The sequence below is a fragment of the Meleagris gallopavo genome, chromosome 28 (assembly GCF_905368555.1).
Source record: "Meleagris gallopavo chromosome 28, MGAL_WU_HG_1.1, whole genome shotgun sequence".
Classification (NCBI taxonomy): Eukaryota; Metazoa; Chordata; class Aves; order Galliformes; family Phasianidae; genus Meleagris; species Meleagris gallopavo.
This window is the reverse complement of record NC_139431.1, coordinates 1,688,917-1,707,598: the sequence shown is the minus strand read 5'-3', so window position 1 is coordinate 1,707,598 and position 18,682 is coordinate 1,688,917. Positions and strand designations below refer to the sequence as shown.

Genomic DNA, 18,682 nt, shown 5'->3' with positions numbered 1-18,682 from the left:
AGGGGTGGGAAGGGGGAAAGAAGCCCCCAGATCTCTACACTGGAAGCCTGGATCCCAAGCCCTTGGGTTGGCCAGACCCAGCCCTGAGCTCAGCTCCAAAACATCATCTTTATTGTGCCAAGGGGTGGGGAGGGCAGTTTGTAAACAAGTATGTGAAATATACAGGTTAAGTTACTCGTCTTATTAACAAAATAAAGCTCTATCTATATTTACAGTCTTTAAAAAAAAAAAAAAAGAGAGAGAGAGAGGAAGAGCTGCCCCTTCGGTGCGCGCGGCCGCATCCAGCCCCCAGCCTGAGCTGTGCCATGGGGGGAATAAATAAAGCACTGAGAAAAGGGGAAGGGAGAAGGGGGTGGGTAAAAAGAAAGGACCCCCACCGGCTGCTGTGGCCCTGGAGTGCGAGGGAGCAGCAGTGCTGCTGCAGCCCCTAGCAGAGGTGTGATGCACGCAGCAGGGCTGTGCCTGGCTGCTGCCACACGGCGGTGCAGGAGCTCCGTGCTGCTCCCAGTGCTGCATGCACAGCCAGTGCTGCACCCGCATGCAAACCCTGCGCTGGGTGCACGGGTGCTGAGCAGAGCCAGGTATTATTGTTTTTGTCTTTTTTTTTTTTCCCTTTAAATCGCTGCTATTTTTTCCTCTCCCCCCCACCCCTCCCCTTCCCCCCCTTTCTGCTGTTTCCATGATGCATGGGGTGAAGCCTGCGCTCGCAGAGCTGCGGTGCAAAGGAGGCACCTGGGGATGCGTGGACCCAGAGCAGTGCTGTGCACCGGAGCTGCCCGAGGGCTGGGGCACAGCCAGGGAACAGCACCCGCTTTATTTACAAAGTGGGACAGAGCGTCGGGAGCATAAAGGGCTCCTCAGTGCCCTCAGCTCGCACTCGGGTCAGGCAAGAGCTAAAAAAGGCTCCATGGGAATTCACTGGCAGGCTGGAACGGGGAACTGCTGTAGGGTGGGGAGGGCTGCGCTGAGCAGAGCTTATGGGTGACCTCGTGGCCAGGCGTTGGTAGGTGGCACAGATAGGGAATAGAGGGCTGGAGGTTTCCCGTGTCCCATTCTGCTCAGGTCCTTACTGGGGGCTGCGGGGTTCCTGAGCCATCAGCTCTCAGCCATGTTGCGGAGCCCCATTCCCTACAGCTGCAACGGCTGTACCCAAACCCCCACCATCACCCACCGCTGCTCATCTCATCCTTGCAGCTGCTGGCTCTTTGCCTGCACCGCATCGGGGGCCACCGGCGCCTGGTGCCAGCCAGCCCCGCTGCCCCCCGCCCGTCCCTTCAGTCTGTCAGCACCACCAGCTCTCCATCGCTCTTCTCCTCTCCCTCCGAGTCCTCCTCCTCGCTGTAGCGATACATCTCACCATCCGCCACCGAGTGCCCATCGTCCCCTCCGCCGTCACCTTCCTTCAGGCTACGAGCGCTGACGATGACGGGCATGCTGGGGTCCACACCACGGGGCAGGTAATGCTCCATCAGCGGGGACGGCAGCTGCATGCCCACCGGCCGAGGGTACAGCACATCCGAGGAGCCGGGGGGCAGCTGGCTGCCTTGGGGACTGCGGGATAAGGGGGAGGGAGGGGGATGCCATCAGCGGGACGGGAGCGGGGCGAGCCCCTCGCTGCCCCCAGGGCATCCCTCTGTGTTACCCTATCAAATAGCCCTGCCGGGCATCCTGCCGCCGGTTCCTCATCAGCGCTTTGTACTCCCCCACGCGCAGCCGTTTCCCCTCCACGATGCACGTGCGTTTGGGTCGGGGTTTGTACTTATAGTCGGGATATTTTTCCAAGTGCTGCCGGCTCAGCCGGGCTTGTTCCTCGTAGTAGGGCTGCTTCTCCTGGTTTGTCATCGACTTCCAGCGGGAACCTGGGCACAGAGGAGCCACAGGGTGTGCTTAGCCACTGCCACACTGCAGCTTCCCCATGCAGATCCGTGTGCACGACCCCATGGCAAGGATTTAGATGATCTTTAAGGTTCCTTCTAAGCCAAGCCATTCGGTGGTTCTAGGAGTGTTCACATGCCGCCCTATGCACACACTACACTTGAATGTGCAGCAGTGGGACATATCCCCCGACTGTGGGGCCCTTAAGTGAGATAGGAGCCAGGATTGGGGTTGGTGGCACCCCTGGGATCCCTGCCATGCATTGTCCCCAGCACTGACCTCCTGGGGTACCTCTCCAAATGGCTGCTGTGGCTGCAATAGGCTGTCCTGGTGTGTGACTTGGATTCTCCAGAGGCTGACCTGCATTGTCACCACCTGCACCCAAGGCAGGAGGGGAAAGGGGAGCCCAGCACAAGGCTGCTGACAGGGGAGGGGAGGGATGGGATTGGGGGCTACAGCCAGACCCATGTCCGGGTCTGGGGTGTGATGGTGATGCTGGAGGGATCGCATGATTGCACCACGGGGTGAATCTGGAATGGCTCAGTCCAAGAGAAAGCAGGGGCTTTAAATGCAGCTTCCACTGCTTAAAGGGCACATGGGGAAGAGTGAGCCCAGCTCTCCTCACCGGTGGACCTTGAAGGACAAGAGGCAGCAGGTGAAAGGCAAATTACAGCTGAGCATGAGGAAACAATTCATCCTGCTGGGAGTGGGGCAGCCCTGGGAGAAGGTCCATGAGGAGCGTGGGATCTTCACCCTTAGAGATGCTCAGAACCAACAAGAGAGCCTTGAGCATCCTCATCTGATGATGATGCTAGCAGTGCTTATGGCCTCAGACTTCCAGAGTCCCCATCCCCCATTCCCTAAACCCTCCCTCGGGTCTCCATCCCCTAGAGCTCATCTCCTTCCCCTGCACCACCAGTTGGGTACTCTGGGTAAATCGAGGCACGGAGCCACACACACCCCACATCGTCCCCCTGCTCAGCCCCTCGTGCTGCCTGAGCCCCACAGTCTCAGCAGCAGCCACACAGGAGAGCACACAGCAACCAAAACTCCCAGCCTCAAGTGAGCACCAGTCCCAGCCCGCTCGGCTGCAGGTTAAATTTGCCCCAGTGAACAGCGAGCAGCTCCGGCTCCCCATGCAGAACTGCGCCAGCTATTTAAAGCCACGGAGATTGAATGTGACAGCAACCAGAACACCACACACGTCTACTGCCAGACCCCCCTCCGACCCCCAGCGGTTGCGAGCAGATCCTGCCTGCGTGCTCTTTCAAAGGGAGAAGCCCAGAGGTTGTTTCGGTTCTTTTTTAACGAGCGGAGCTGCTAAAACGAGGCAGCGGCGGAGCGAAGTGTGTGAGCCTTCAGATGGGCTACTGGGAGACCACACCGATTACTTTTAATAGCCGGGGTGAAACAGGCTGCCCCAGGGCTGGGGTGACAGCAGGTGGGGGGCTGGGGGACAGGGCTGGAGGATGCTGCCAGGTAACTGGGGATGGTGCAAAATTGTCCAGCTGGGGATACAGCAGCATGGGGTGCAGGGAGCATCGGTGGGGGTAAAGGGGTGGCAAGTAAAGAGCTGCACTTGGTGGAGGATAGCAATGAAACAGTGCTGGGCTCTGGAACTTGGCATAGGGGGGCATTTGCCCTAAAGATCCTTGCCCCAAAGGATGCCCATGACCTGCTGCTCAGAGCAGAACCAAGGAACCCAGCAGTGGGTCCAGGTCCACCCTCACCCTGAGCATGCGCTGTGCTCCTGCTGCTGCCTCAGCCTCTGGTTCCTCTTTGCACACCTTTGTCAATTTGATATCATGGCCCCCCAGTGCTGTGGGATGTGCAGAGAAGGGTTTCCTTCTCCTTTCCATCCCACACCACAGTTGGGATCCCCCACCCAGACACGGTGACGCAGGGTGGATGCAAAGCACTCACCCAGGATCTTGCTGATGCTGGAGTTGTGCATATCTGGGAACGCCTGCAAAATCTTCCTCCTCTCATCTTTCGCCCACACCATGAAGGCGTTCATGGGCCGTTTGATGTGGTTGTTGTTCCTGGACTCGGGGAAATGCCGCGTTCCTACGAGAGGAACCCAAAGGCTGGGTCAGAGCAGGAGGAAGGAGCAACGTGGCTCTGCCCCACGGCACCCACCGTCCCCATACCATCCATCTCACAGCTCAGCAGAGACTCATCCAGGCGGTGTGTGGGTGCCTCCTCCATCCGCTCCTTCACAGGGGAAGCATCGATGCCAACGTGGTCCTGCAGGAAGAGTGGATGGAGTCATCGTGGGGTGCAGTGATGGAGGGGTGGGGGGGATCAGTCTGGGCTCACCTTGCGGTAAGGGTGGCTCAGCGCTCCCTCCATGGCACCGCTGTGGCCGTGCAGCAGCTGCCGTGCATCCTGGATGGCTTTGGTGATGGCATCGCCCTCGCCCAAGAATCCTGGTGGGAAACCAGGCCGGGGCACCCGTCAGCACCCCGAAATCCCATAATGCCTATCCCCAAGCCAACAAAAAATGGGGCTGCGTGGCCCTGTGGGGCGGCATGGTGCACCCAGAGCACCCCAAGAAGGTGGGATTCCAAGGAGCAGAGCTGTCTGCTGCCTCTGGGAGGTGTTGTGGGGAGGTTTTAGGACCCTCCATGGGTGGAGGTGATGGGAACCCACCCAAGGGCAGGTTGGACGGGCTGTTCTGCAGGTCTCGCACAGCCCCATGGCTCGGTGTGAGGGACTGGCAGCTGCTCATCTTCAAACTGGGTGAGCTGGAGGCACTGGGGAGCTCGGAGCCTTTGGGTTTGGCCGTCAAGTTCAGCGGCTGCGAGGTCTCCTGGGGCAGAGGGAAGGCAGGGTGTGATGTACAGCCCCTGGCACAACCAGGTGCAGGGGGACGGTGGGAGCTCTGGGGCTGTAGAGGCACTTTGGGGCCATACCTGCATCTGGAGGTGGCCAGAGCCGCTGGGTCTCTTTAGCGTGGGAGGAGGAGGGCTGTGCAGCAGCTGCACGGGGTAATCCACTGCAGGGAACAGAGGAAGTGTTGGGGGATGAAGGGCATCCCGCAGGCATCCCTGCGCCCTGGGGACACGGCTCACCTGGCTTGCAGGGGATGGGCTGGATGGGCAGAGCTATCTGGGGGTCCTGAGTCACGGGAAGGGGCTGATGGCTGGGGGTGAAGGCAGGGATCATGACGTAGGGCATGTTGACCTGCTGGAGGAAAGAGCACCACGGATAATGGTTGTGGGATGGCGTAGCTGGGCGGTGTCCCCACTGTCTGGCTCTGCGGGTGGGTACAGGGGTGTTCCCCACCTTTACCTGGATCTGTTGCTGCAGCAGGTTGATTTTGTGCTGCTGCTGGATGAGCTGCTGCTGCTGCTTCGCAATCTGGAAGAAAGGAGGCAGAGGGGCTGAGCAATGGGAACAGGGGCTCCTGAGCCCCCGTGGGGCACGAGCTGCCCAAATCCAAAAGGGATGTTCCCAAGGGCATGGTGGACTCCTGTGGTTGGCACAGGAGATGTCTCAAGGGCCACAGGGAGAGAAATGCACCAGGAAGGACCATCACCCATACACCGTGTGCCAGAGATGCCATCCCTGCACTTGGCACCGCTGGGTCACCCACACCCTGATGCCATCCCCACACTTAACACTATTAGGGATAAGAGGAAGAAATCAATGCTCAAAGAGCAAAGGAGAGGGCAGTCAGGAAGGGGCACATTAAGGACTTCCTATGATTCATCCTCAACATGTAGATAAGGGATGGAGAGCTTTGACCCTGAGCCACCCCATAACAAGCAGCAGGATGGGAAGTCTTGGGATGAGCACAGAAACAGGGATGGTTTCTGGGCAGATACCAAAGAGCTTCTTCCTCACCACTTCTAGAGGGGTTCTGTACCCTGGACCTTGTCCCTCTGGTCCTGCCTCTGTAGTCAGAGGGTACCGAAGTGACCCCTGAAGGGACACAGGTCTCCTGGGAGCCCACCTGTTCCTGCTGCTGCCGCGCCAGCTCCATCTGCTGCTGCTGCTTCTCAAAGAGCATTGCAGCCATGTTCTTTTGCTCCGAGTGGGCTGTCAGGAGCTGATCCCGCAACGTGGACAGCTGGTTGATCATGACGAGCAGCTGGAGCTCTTTCTCTGCCAGGCTCTCCTGGGTTCCTGCATAGGGAAGAAGCAAAGTTGGGGGCTTGGGGAGCAGCATCACCACCACGGGTGGGGGCTGTGGTCAGAGAGGCGTTCAAAAATCCCTCTGTGCAATCAGAGCAAGGTTTTATCAGGAACGCCCAGTTTTGGGTAATGAGTATTTGGGGTAAAAAACTATGAATCTCCACAAAACACGACACTGCAGACACACCTCCCCTCCTATTGATGGGGGAACACAAAGCCATGCGGGCACCTGAGGGGGGCACAGAGCACTGAGATGGCACAGAAAGGACCTCACCCTTCACTTCTTTGGTCTCAGCAGCGTTTCGGCCCAGCAGCCTCTCCTTCCAGTCACTGGAGAGTAATTTCTCAATGGTTGGCATCACTGTGACCATCAGCAGGCACCGCAGTCAGCAGAGCAGAGTGGGGAGAGGAGAGCCAGGTGAGCACAGCCTGAAGCTCTGCACCGTGGCTCTTCCAATCCCAAATCTTTCCAAAAATAGAGAGGTCCCAGAAACCTTTCTTACCCTCTTTTAAGTTTCTGTTGAAGTCCAGCTTCTCCTGGCTGCCAACAGCTGGCTCGAAGGCTGAGCACCGCGGCTCCAACGCATCACCAGCGGGTGAGCAGGACTCCTGCACACACAGAGCATCACTCGGTGGAGAACCCATGGACAGGGACATCTACATGTCTCCAAGCAGGAGACACCAAGCTGATGGGGTGCTCAGAGTTGATGGGGTGCTCGGAGCAAATGGGACGCTTGGAACTGATGGGATGTTTGGAGCTGATGGGTGCTCAGTGATATCCTGGACCACGCGCTCCTGCAGCACTTCCCCAGCTTGAAAGCATCTCAATGACCAAGCCCTGCTTTGCAGGAGGTTGCTGTTATTTCTTTGGAGTGCCCTGCTTCTCCAAGCCCAGGGACTGAGAATATTGAGCAGAGAGAGAGGAAGCTCGAGAGCAATTAAAACGGGAAAATAACAGTGTGGCCCCTGTCCCGCATGTGGGGACAGTGGAAGATGTCTGCAGGTGGCCCTGGAGAGCTGAACGCCAAAAGCAAATCCCAGGGCTGACCCGAGAGCACTGACAGCAGCCAAAAAGCCTGAGGGGAACCTCAGGTTTCAGCTTCATTTCCTCAGGATGAAGAATAAAAGCTCAGGGAAACGACAACCTCTGTCTGCCTGGGGTGGGATGCAGTGCACTGCCAACCCAGTGGAACCAGGGCTCGGTCAAGGCCAGGAGCAGAGGCGGTCACAGTGATGGGACCCACCTGTGGCAATGCCTGGGGGTCCGTGCCCTCTCTTGCTGGTGGTCCCGGGGGGTCGTTGGGATGGGGCTCAGTGCTGGGAGCAGCCCCTGGTGGGCTCTCGTAGCCACTCTCCTTCTTCTCCTCCGTCTTGATGCTGCAGTTCACCATGCTGCCCGCCCCATCGAGCTCCAGGTGGGGAGAAACGGGGCTCCTCATGGACATCCTGCAGAACAGCGGGGCTGTTAGCAGAGAGATGGGGGTCTTTCCTCCCCCCCACACACCAAGGGCACCGCTTTGCCCAGCCTTGCCCTGTGCTGGTGGTGAAGCATAGCTCTGGGTGCCCTAAGGGCTCTCCATGATCAACACCATGAGGTTCAGAAATGTCCTAAGGGCATCCAGTGGGACACCAAGCATGGCCAGAACCAGTTTTTTTTCCCATGGGATGTGCCCTAAGCAATGTGCCACAGCCACGTCCCCCACACAGCCCCAGCTCGGCACAGTTTGTGTGTGTCCCCCCAAATGGGACAAGCTGGGATCCCACTGCATCCACTGCAAACTCCCAGCAGGGATTTCCCCCCCCCCCCGGACCACCAGCCCTCACAATGCACAGCAACAACAGCACCAAATGCCCCCTCCTCACCTTTCAGGGAGGAATAATGGGGGAAGGAGACCATCAGGGATGGGATTTACACCGGGATGAAGGGCACAGGGGCCACGGTGTGCACCCTCCAGCAGGGACCCCCCAGCCCTGCACCCATCAGGGGGTCCTGCCTGCACCCCACCATCCGGGGGCCCCCAGGACAGGACCGGGTTGCACCATTGGGGCAGCGGTGACACAACAAACAAAGCCCGGCTCAAGCTGCGAATTAATCAAACTGCTGAAAATAAAACCTTCCTCTCAGGAACTTCAAACAAAAGAAACGAAAACAACAAGGCCGGCTGGGTAATGAAAAGCCAGGGCTCTGAATAGGGGACAAAAGGAAGTGGAACAATAGGGTGTTGGACAAAAGCAATAAAGTAAAGGGAAGTGTGACAGCTCAACAATGGGGCACTGTGCGCGCCAGAGTTTCTGATCTTAGCAGGGCTTTTTTTAATCTCAGTTCCCTGCCCTTCTCTGAACAAACCCACGGTGCTCTCCGGGCTCTGGGCTTCCTCCCAGCTCCAGCCCTGCACGGTATCTGCCCGCATCCTGCAGCACCGCCCGCTCCCCCTTCCTGCCCCCAGCCCACCTCGGGGGGCAGCCCAGCAATGAGTCCATTCCCCTCCCCCCCCCCCCCGATCGATGCTCATAAAAACACCCCGAGGGATGGGGAGGAAACGGGCGCCGCTGGCAGCAGGACCGAGCCGGCGTGCAGCCAGTGGGATGCTGTGCTCAGTTGCTGTGTGCAACCAGGTGCTCCGCGGTCTCCCAGAGCCTGAAGTGCTGCAGGTGGGGAAACTGAGGCAGCAAAGCGCAGCCCCAGGTGCTTTTGTGGCTCAGGGGTTGGTGAAGGAGTAAAGAGAGGAGTTTGGGTGGGTGCTGAGAGCTGCTCCACGTGCATGGGGCTGCAACAGCAACAAGCTGAGCTCGGGATGGGAGAGGAGAAGCAAAGTTGGTGCTCCTTCCATCCCTTTTGAAGGCACAAAGCCCCACTCCATGCGTTCCTGCCATCATTTCCCCTCCCTCCAGCAGGGATGCAGTCAGCCCAAGGATGCCCACACGGTGCACAGCACAGAGCGATGCCCAAGGCTGGAGGAGCACAAAAGCAAAGTGCCAGCGCTCAGTCAGGTCACCTTCCCATTGTGCTTCACCTCCCGGTGCCACTGGAAGTTTACTCTTAAAATACGGCCGATGCTTTAATAGGGGTCCGTGTGAAAGGGGCCTCATTGTGGGATTATTATACGGTTTGCTGAACAAAAAAAATTTAAAAAAAAGGAGAAGAAAAAGAAGAAAAGTGAGTGGTGATCTTGTTACAGGGTTTGTTCCCATAGCGGGGCTGTGCTGGCTGTCTCAGGTGTGCTCAGCTCAAGGGCTCCTCTGTTGCACAGACAATAGGGCCAGGAACAATTGCCTTGGCACAGGGAATACATCTTCATGTAAGAGATCTTCGCCTTTAATGTTTGCTATTTAATGAAGGGCGGAGGGGAATGGAGTGAACAGAGCACGGATGAGCAGTGCCAGCCTGGAGAGCCACAGCGAACAGTGCAAGCACGGGGACAAGGTCTACCCAAAGATCAGCACGAGTGGGGCTCCTTTCCAAAGCCCTACAGCTCCCACCCCAGTGCACATCGCTTTGCTCACCTTACCTGCAACCAGGCTGCCCCAGCTAAAGCCCAGAGGGCTGAGGTTTGGGGATGGCGACAGCCGGCTTTTCCTTCTCCATTCGTACCCTTCAATGGCACATCCTGCAATTCTCCCCTTGTGCTGTGCCACCCTTCCTGGGTAGGAGCTGATCCTATCTGCCCCGTTTGTGTCACAGCCGAACAGCTCGTTAGGGCAGTGGCAGAGCCAGCAACAGCCTGGCACCACGGGTGATGCCAATGTGCCTCTTGCTGAGCTCTCCCCTGGACCCTTAGAGCATCCCCTCATTCACTCACCTGTCTCCAGCATTGCAGAACACAGCACTCACCTCTGGAAAGCAGCAAGGGGGGAAAAAAGCCAGCAGAGATGCGGTGCAGCCTGCGCCAGGCTCAGAACTGAGGGTTCCTGCTCCTCAGCCCAGGGCAATTCCACCCCATGGGATGGCAGCACTGAGGGATCCCACAGAGTGGGACACGGGAGAGCATCCCAGAAGCTGATGGGGTGAGTTGGGTTGCCTGGATTTTAGGATCGGCCCCATCTGCCCATCACCAAATGCACCAGAGGAGCCAAGAGGCCGTTGGCTTTTTTCTTTTCCTCTTCCCACACAGAAAAACATCAGTTCATAGATTCCCTTCCACCTCCCCACACACACAGCAAGCCAAGGGAAAAGCACCAAACGTAGCCAAGCACAAAATCCAACAGGGGAGAACACCACACAGCACAGAGCAGCGGGGAAAAAAGCACTGCAGGCACGAGCTGCGAGCACCCCCAGGAGAGAGAGCAGGGGGAAAAATAAACCACACACAGGTTCTCTCCTTCCAAGCAGGGCTCAAGGAATCCCTCCGGTCACCGGCACAGACAATAGCCCGTCTCCTGCCAGACGAGAGGACTGCTTTCCTGCCAGACTTGGAATGTCCTTTCGGGGCCCTTTCCAAGCGTTTCCGCCCAGCGTGCCTTCGCACATAAAAGGAGGGATGGCTTCCTCCTGCCACGGCCACTGCGTGCCCGGGGGGTGGCTGAGGTGAGGGACACAGCTGGGAACTTCACGAGGTTGCCATCCCGTGGGGACGCAGGGACAGCGGGGTGCATGGCAGGGAGAGGGCAGCACTTCCTACACTGGGATCGGGGCTCTGGCGTGCGTAAAAATAGAGGGTCATGGGGTCAAGTCTCACCTTTTTGAGCTCGCGAGGGATTGCAGCCAACCTCTGGCACTCCACACTAAGGCATATCTGCTGTCCCCAGCGCCGTGCTGTCACTAGCAGGAGGAAATGGTGACCTTTGGGGATGCAGCAGAGCTGGAAGCACAGCCCGTGTGGCTCCTGGCCAAGCAGGAATCAGCAGTGGGGCTCCTTCACAGAGCCATTCACAAACACCCTGAGGATCCACGCCCAGAAACATCCAGTGTAGGACCATGAAAAAGCAGGCTTTAAGCCCAAGATACACCTGAATGTCAGGATACTGAAGTCACCCAGAAGCCACGGGTGGCTGAAGCCATCCTGCTGCAGAGCTGCCATCACCTCGTGGCAGCCACAGCTCCACGTGGCCCCGCCAAGCCAAGCAGTGCCGCAGCGGAAACGCTCTGCGCTGAGGCGAGCCGACGCTTTGCACATCCTCTGCAACACCTCACCTGCAGAAAGTCCCAACCTCCGCCTTCCCACCATGCTGCCGAGTGCCGGCATTGCTGAAAAGCTGCAACATCAGTGCCAAGAAAGGAGAGGTTTGGAGAGCATCGCTCTCGGTTCATCTCGGCAAAACTTTGGGGGCTCACGGGCAAAACCACAGCTCCAGTGAGAGCTGGGATTTCCCACTGCCCACGCGGAACACGGCGCTCTTTGTCTGTTCCCCGAAGGCTCCCCGTGGCTCTGATTGGGGGGTGATGGCCTCCGGAAACGTCCCTGTGGGCTCAGAGCGCAGCGGTGACACCAAGGTGACAGAATTGCCATCATGGAAACTCCTGGCAATGGGCACGCAGGGGAGGTCACCCCTCTGTGTGCCACCCCAGCACCTGCTGCCGCCCACATCCCCTCCATTCCCAGTTCAGTCAAGCCTGGGACACATATCCCATAGGGAGGAGGATTCCCCCTTTGCTTCTAGAGGCTGTGCTCAGCTCTCCAGCACTGCCACGCTGGGGCTCTCGGTGGGGTGGAGCACCAACTCTGCATCGCTCAAGTGGAGCGTAGAAATGCACGGCTCCTGTTGCTGCACAGCTCCTGTTGCTGCACAGCCCGTGGAAGCTTTAACTCTAAAGCAAGAGGAGGTCCTGGAGGAGCAGAGTGGTGCTGTGGGATGCTCAGTGTAGGGACGGGACAGCAAAACCCCCCACAATAACAGTGAGAGGTGAACACCGTGCGCTGCCATCCCTGGCACATGGATCCCTTTGCCTGCAGAGGTCTCAACCACACCACATCCCCGGGCTCTTGGTGGCCCTTTTTACTCACAATTTCCAGCTGGCTGTGAATTCTGCTCTCACAGGGCTTCCTAAGCTGCTCCTTACCACACTGCTCTGGTTTCATACAACATGGCAGAGGGACACATCACTGCCACGAGGCGCCTTCCTGCCCCCCCCCCCAGCACAGGGGCTCAGCCAGGACCTCCCCCTGCTGCCAGCACCCCACATCCAGATGGGGGCAATGATCCTCACAGCACAGCTCTGGGGGCATTAAATCACATCCAATGTACCCATATTCACCCCAAAGATGTAACACATGCACAACATGCCCGGTAGCAGCATTGGATCCACACAAATAACCCAACGCAACACCAAGAGCCTTTCCAGGGCATCAACTGGTGGAGGTCCACAGCGATGGCCCCAGCACGGGTTTCTTTGATGGGACGAGCGATAGGATGCTTTAAGTAGTGGAAAAATCAAAATGACCATCAGGTGGACCTTCCTGCCCACAGGATTTATTGGGTGGGGAATGATCATCGGCGCACTGGAATTATTGAAGACCCACCAAGGAACAGGCACAGGGAGTGGACACAGGCAATGGGACATGTGGTCATTTCCCCTTCCCAGCCTCGGGGTGAGGTTATCTTCAAGGATTTCTTTCTTTTTTTTCTTTTTTTTTTTTCCTTTCTCTTTTGGTATCGCTAAGGCGAAAGCACTGCGCACCGCCAGCTCTGCAGCCGGATGGATTTAATGCCCAGATTGCATTTGAAAACGCCCTTAGAGAAGGATCTGGAAGCACCCAGATGGGAACCAGGACACAGCGGGGACATGGGTAGTATGGGGACAAGGTGGCACCGAGGTTGGGCGAGTCCCTATTACCATGTGCTGGGCAGGGAGCAAACAGCACAGAGCATCCCCCCGAGTCCTCGCCGGCTCTGCACAGCACGGCAGGAAGCCGTGCAGCCATGCACAGCATTGCTTTGCACGTCGGACACTCAAAACATTCTCATTTGCACGTCTTCAAGAGGTTTTTTTTTTTACCCCTGAAGGTCTCTAAATACCACAGCGAAAAGAACAAGCCCCACAGCTGTAATATTTTCCAAGACCCCCTTCCTACTGCTCCTCTTTTCCCCTTTTAAATACTTTTTAACGCAAATCTTGTCATTCGTGGAAGGCTTTGGATGGGTGGTAGAGGGGAATGGCCACAAGTCCCAGATGGGTCTGCAGGTGCTGAGCACCCAGGGGTGGTCGGATCAGGACCACAGGGGGTCCTCAGAACCCCTTCCTGACCCAGGAGCCCTCAGGACCCCTCCACCCTCCCCAGCCATCCACAGAGCGCTCAGCTGCCCACCCTCTGCCCCTTGCAGCGCAATCGATTTGCAAAGAAAGAGCAAACAAAGGAAACTTTTCCCATAACGGAGATGAGGACGGGACGACTCACCCGGCGCGGTGATGCCGGAGCGCACGGAGCTCCGTCTCTGTCCTCTTTGTTGCAGTTTCTGCCTTCTCCTCACCCCAAAGCAGCCCTCGGGTTTATCGCAGAGGCCGATCTCGGTGCAGGTTTGGTGCTATTTCACTCACTCAGCGTTTCCAGGCAGAGTTTGTTCACAAACAATACTTTCCAATCGCATGACGGAGGGGTGAAGACATTTGACCCCTTTCCTCTCCCGCTCACCACCTCAACAAGAAGGAGCTCAGCTCAGCCAGGCTCAGCCCAAGCACTTGGGGACTAAAGGATGGGATGGAGCACGATGCTTCCCAAGGCACGAATCCCCTTTTCCCACCCCTTGCTGACCACCTCGTGCCATTTTACACCTTCCATCAGTGGCACTTTTTTCCAATTGCCTCCTAGGCTTTGAGATTTTTGGGGAGCTTCTCTTTGGGAGTTCTTTGGGGGTTCCTCTCTGGGGGCTTTTCTTTGGGGTACTTAACTTTGGGGGACTCCTCTTCGGAGGTCTCCTTTCTGGAGGGTACTCAACTTTGAGGGGTCTCCTCGTTGGGGTTTCTTCTTTGGGAGTTCCTCTTTGGAGGCCTCAATTTTGGGGGCTCCTCTTTGGGATCTCTTTTTTAGGGGACTCAACTTCGGGTGCTCCTATCTGGGGGGCTTCTCTCTGGGAGCTCCTCTCTCTGGGGCGGCTTCTCTTCGGGGTCTCCTCTTTGGGGCTCCGATCCGATGGTATTCTGGTGTTTCCAGGCTCACATACATGTCCCCAAAGCAGCTCAGGGGCCCCTTGAAGACAGCACCAAACCCCAAACCCCGCGGCCGCACGCTTCCGCCCGTGCCAGCACCGCTCTCCGAAACCCACATTGCCCCAGAAACTGTCAGCTTCACCTTGTATGGGTTTGTAACAGCAGCAAACAGCCCCATGCACCCGAGCTGCTGCTTGGCCACAGGGACACAAAGGCTCTATCAAGGCCACCGGGGGGACTTCACCTCCTCCAGCAGCCAGGGGGGCTTGGGGAAGGGGTGACGGCCACCTCCCAGCTGCTGGGGCCATTTGACATTTCAGCAACAGATTTTTGCTGGTGTGACAGGAGCTGATGGCACCATGGGCAGCTTCCTTCGGAAAGCAGAGGGAACCTGGATCTCAGCAGTCACAGCCAGGTGGGTCGGGATGGAGACCCCCAAGGAAAATGCTCTCAGCTGGATTTCTCTCCCTTATTACTGCGAGCTCCGGTCACCGTGATGGTGCTGCTCCTGATTTATGGGGCAGATCTGAGATCCCGTGCAAAGAACTCAGTGGGGAGCTCGTTCCTCATTGCCCTGTACCCCTCCAGCAAAGAGTCCCTCCCAGCACAGGGAGGTCACCCCAAGCCCAGTGCTGGGAAAGGGACTGTTTGTGGGACAGACCTCTGAGCAACAACACTGCATCACACCCACGCAGCCCACGACCACTGCACACAGTCAGGTTCACCTTTTTCTCTCCCCTGCTCATTTCAGAGGAGATCACAGACCATGAAAACCGTGCAGAGAGATGTGGAGACAAGCTCCTACTGGCCCGCCTGGATTATTTTCATTGCACAAGGGCGCAGACTCTCCAGCAAGCTGCAGACAGCCCTCCCTGCTGCCATGGGGTGTCCGATTGCCCCTGACCACCCCCATGTCCTGCAGCACACAAGCGGCTCTTTGTGCCCAAGCAGCCACAGTAGCACCTGTCCCCCTCTATGTCCCCACATCCCCTCAGGTCCCCAAACCCCCTGCAGCAAAGGGCTTTGGCTTTACGTGCCCAGCTGGCTCCTGCATGGCTGAGCAGGGCTGAGGGAAAGCACAGTTGCTCTGTGCACACGCATTTGCAATCCCTGCTGCTTTGCACGCTGCTTTTTGCCATAGGGGTGCATGAGCCTGCCGTGGGCTGTGCCCACCTGGTGGCTGCACCTGGGAGAGCCACCATCCCATAACCAGCACCAAGCAACCCCCCCCTGCAAAAGCACGCTTTCCCCAGCTCAGTTCCCAGGATGGACCCACAAACCTGATGCAACACAGCAAGAAGAGCTGGGCATAGGAAGCCCGAGAGCAGGTGCTGCAGGTGGACACACAGACCACAGCCCGAGAGCCCCTAGAAAAGGCAAACATTGCCCTCTTTCTGCTCACGCTGCAGCCTATGGGGGTACAGAGGGGTCCCACAGCTGCACAGGCACAGAGTGCCCCTGGGACCCCCCCCCACAAACCCTCCCAAAGTCCCCTCCCCAGCGCCTGTGTCACGCACAGCAAGAAAGGTGAGCAGGAAAGCTCCTGAGCCTCAACCACTGGGGAGTTCACCTGCAGAGCCCCTGGGGCTGGGGATGTCCATGTCCGGGTTTGTGTCCTCTCTGCCAGCAAAGCCCCACGCAGAGCAGCCCCACAGGCGGCTCCGTGCAGCCCCTGCCCCAGGGGACTCGCTTTCCGGCTGGGCGTGCAAGGTAGAACAATGGGGCCGAGCCCTCTATTGTTCCAGACAAAAGATAAGCCGGGCTCTGGCATTCCCCAACCGGAGGGCAGGGACTGGCCGAGCCCTTCCCTGCCCCGGCTCCGTGGGGACAGGTAGAGAGGGGCTGCGGGAGGTCCTGTCCCCTGCGCAGCCCCCAGCTCACACCTCCACAGACACACACGCGTGCACATCCTTGCACACACACTCCATCCCCACAGCCCTGCAGGCTTTGGCTTTGCCCCAGCTCTGCACTGCCCCCCATTTCTGCAGCCTCACGTCCCCCTGTGTCCCCATCGTCCAGCTGCGCACCCAACGCCTCCCCAGCCTCCTTCCAGCCTTTGGTCCCATTCTTTCCTCTCCCTGAGCTTTTCCTCCTCTCCGGGACCGCTTTATGGGAAGGATGAGTGCTGCTAACCCGACTGCTCACAGCACCCTGCACGGCACAGCAGGCTCAGTGCACCCCACCAGCAATGGGGCAGCGCAGCAGGGATGAGGGTTGCCCAGTGGAACTGATTGTGGCCCCTCAGCCGTGCCCACTGCAGCCCAACCCATCACCCACACCTTCACTTGTTCTGTATTTTCTCAGAACAAGGCTACCAACACTCCCATAAGAGAGGAAGACTATGGAGTGCTGCATGCTGCACCCACGGGGCACCCAAACAGGAGCAGAAGGTGACAGCCCAGGGGTGGTAATTGCTGCAGTGGTCATTAAACATGGAATTAAACATGGAATGTGTCCAGGTTGACCCTCTCCATGCCAGGGAACAGCACTGCTGTTGCACAGTGCTGGCAATGCCCGCAGGTATTTCTCTGCCTGTTTCTATTCCGTTGCTTCTTTCCAGACTCCAGCCCAGCCCTCAGTAACTCCATTTCTCATGGGCAAAGAGGACCAAATATCCCTCTGCTACCCCACACCCTTCGAATTCTCTTTGCCATACATCTCCTCCCAGCAGACAACCAAGTGCTGTTAGACCCCTTCATCAGCCAGAATGAACAAACAATGCCTCAGACCATCAGATCTCAGCCAGGGCCACCCAAAAAGCTGCTGGAAGGATGAGCCCCCATTACCTTGTTCCTCTACGATGAGGCAGTCCGGGTGGTGGGGCTGAGCTCCACTTCCAGCATGTGCTCAGGACTTGCATCAGTGCTTTCTGGGATCCTATTTGGCCTCTGCATTCCCCCCACTCCTTTTCTCCCTGACCCATCCCAGCAGTCCCAACACCAACCAGCAGTGTCCTCTGCATCTCCCCAGTGCCAAAGCGACAGCACCAGGCACACCGAGTGCCCTTGTTTGGGACTGGAGCACATCCAGCATTGGACATATGGCCCCGGAGCAGGTGGGGTGGTAGAAGAGAGGGGGGAAGGGAGAGCTTCCAATTGCAGAACCATTTCCAAAAGTCGGTGCCTTTGCCATCGCTCCTCCTGCTGGGAGCGGCTGGGCTGAGGGAGCCCCATGCTGAGCATAGGGCACAGCCCAAGGGAGAGGGTTTGGCTCTGAAATATTGCCCAAAAGGCACAGGACGGGGGGAAGGCACCGACTGCTTTCCCAGCAGCACTGTCACAGGCCACCCTAATTTATTTCCCTTTTGTCTGTTTTGTGCTGTGCAAAAACCGGGTGGAAATGGGGTGATGCATGGCAAACTTTTGAAGCAGTCCAGATCTTCTCCCCACCCCCCTCCCCCCACCATGCAGCACAATGAGACCCAAACCTCCAAAGCTGGTGAGAAACCAACAGCAGAGCTGGGGACAGCCCTGAGCTGTAGGGACACCACGGGGCTGCAGACCCCCAGGGCTGAGTCCCCATCAGACCACGGCCAGACCCAGCTGCAGGATGCACAGAGGCAGCTCACGTTGCTATTTTCTAGCAGAGAACGAACACATTTCACCAACAGTTTGCAGTGATGCTCCGCTCAGCACACAGCCAAACCAGAACAGAACAGAACAGTCCAATGGGTTTTCCCCATGCTGTTGTCCAGAGCTGTAGGGAGCGACTGCCCTGCCCAGGGTTGGGGGTTTGTTTTGATTTCAACGCACAGTTTGTAGGAAAATAAACATGATGCATTTTAGCAGCACAGTGGAGCACTTTGGGGTGTAAAAGCAGAGCAGAGCTGTAGTGATGCGTGTTGAAGGCTGTCCATCTGGTGATAAAGGCTTTTCTGCTCTGCAATCACACGCACAAAGCAGCTCCAACCCTAAGTGTTCACAACGGGATGGGGCTGAGCAAGCAGGAGTGCAGCATTGTGCCGGACAGACAAAGCTGGGCGCATATTGGGTGGCATGCCCTGGGTCCATGGAGAGGGACAGCCAAGAGCAGAGCCAAACTGCATCAAAATCCTTCCAAGTTTGTTTGGTTTTGTTGCAAGGGATCGCTGAGCTGCCTCGGCTCCATGGCCATCCAAGCATCCCAAGTCCTGCACCCCACCGACCACCCTCACCAACAGGGTTGCTCTGAGCCACCCCACGTGCTCAGCGGCAAACTCCAGACCCAAAAGTCATCCCTGCCCCATGGCACCGAGCCTCCATCATCCCCAAGCACTCACCTCAGTGCAACCCACACTGTTGGCCACCAATGCCCCCCCCCCCATCCCCAACCTCTGTGACAGCAGCCCGGCCCACTGTCAGTTCCAGGAAGGCAACAGGCAGCAAACCCCTCCAGCAAGTAGCAAATGTAAAAATAAATGCGCTGAAAGGAAAGATTTACTGTGCTGCTGCTGCTGCGTGCCCTGCATGGAGGGAAAAGCCCATCCTCAGCATCCCATGAACGGGGTTAAATCCCCTCCAGCAAACAGCAAAGTTTACGAGCTGCTCCATCTCACTGCTAGGGTGCAGCTCCCCATGAGAAATGGCGGGGACAAAAAGCTCAGTT

At 57.6% G+C, this 18,682-nt stretch overlaps 1 protein-coding gene across 11 annotated transcripts in view; it reads right to left on the bottom strand.

The window, feature by feature from the left end:
* Positions 1–89: 89 nt before the first annotated feature.
* Positions 90–18,682, bottom strand: part of SOX13 (SRY-box transcription factor 13) — a 32,947-nt gene continuing 14,354 nt past the window's right edge. For 3 of the 11 annotated variants that reach the window (XM_085210492.1, XM_085210487.1, XM_085210488.1), the window contains 13 exons: positions 7,260–7,461; positions 6,519–6,624; positions 6,245–6,376; positions 5,834–6,006; positions 5,170–5,238; positions 4,950–5,064; positions 4,791–4,873; positions 4,528–4,687; positions 4,195–4,304; positions 4,026–4,122; positions 3,799–3,942; positions 1,643–1,859; positions 90–1,551 (listed from right to left, as the gene is read on the bottom strand). In XM_085210492.1, the coding sequence (XP_085066618.1) occupies positions 1,275–1,551; positions 1,643–1,859; positions 3,799–3,942; positions 4,026–4,122; positions 4,195–4,304; positions 4,528–4,687; positions 4,791–4,873; positions 4,950–5,064; positions 5,170–5,238; positions 5,834–6,006; positions 6,245–6,376; positions 6,519–6,624; positions 7,260–7,460 (1,884 nt within the window). In that variant the 5' untranslated portion in view covers position 7,461 and the 3' untranslated portion in view covers positions 90–1,274. Of the gene's footprint in view, positions 1,552–1,642; positions 1,860–3,798; positions 3,943–4,025; positions 4,123–4,194; positions 4,305–4,527; positions 4,688–4,790; positions 4,874–4,949; positions 5,065–5,169; positions 5,239–5,833; positions 6,007–6,244; positions 6,377–6,518; positions 6,625–7,259; positions 7,462–10,691; positions 13,309–13,349; positions 13,499–15,668; positions 16,863–18,682 lie in introns of those variants that run through there. The other 8 variants (XM_085210491.1, XM_085210486.1, XM_085210489.1 and 5 more) reach the window with 8 other exon arrangements.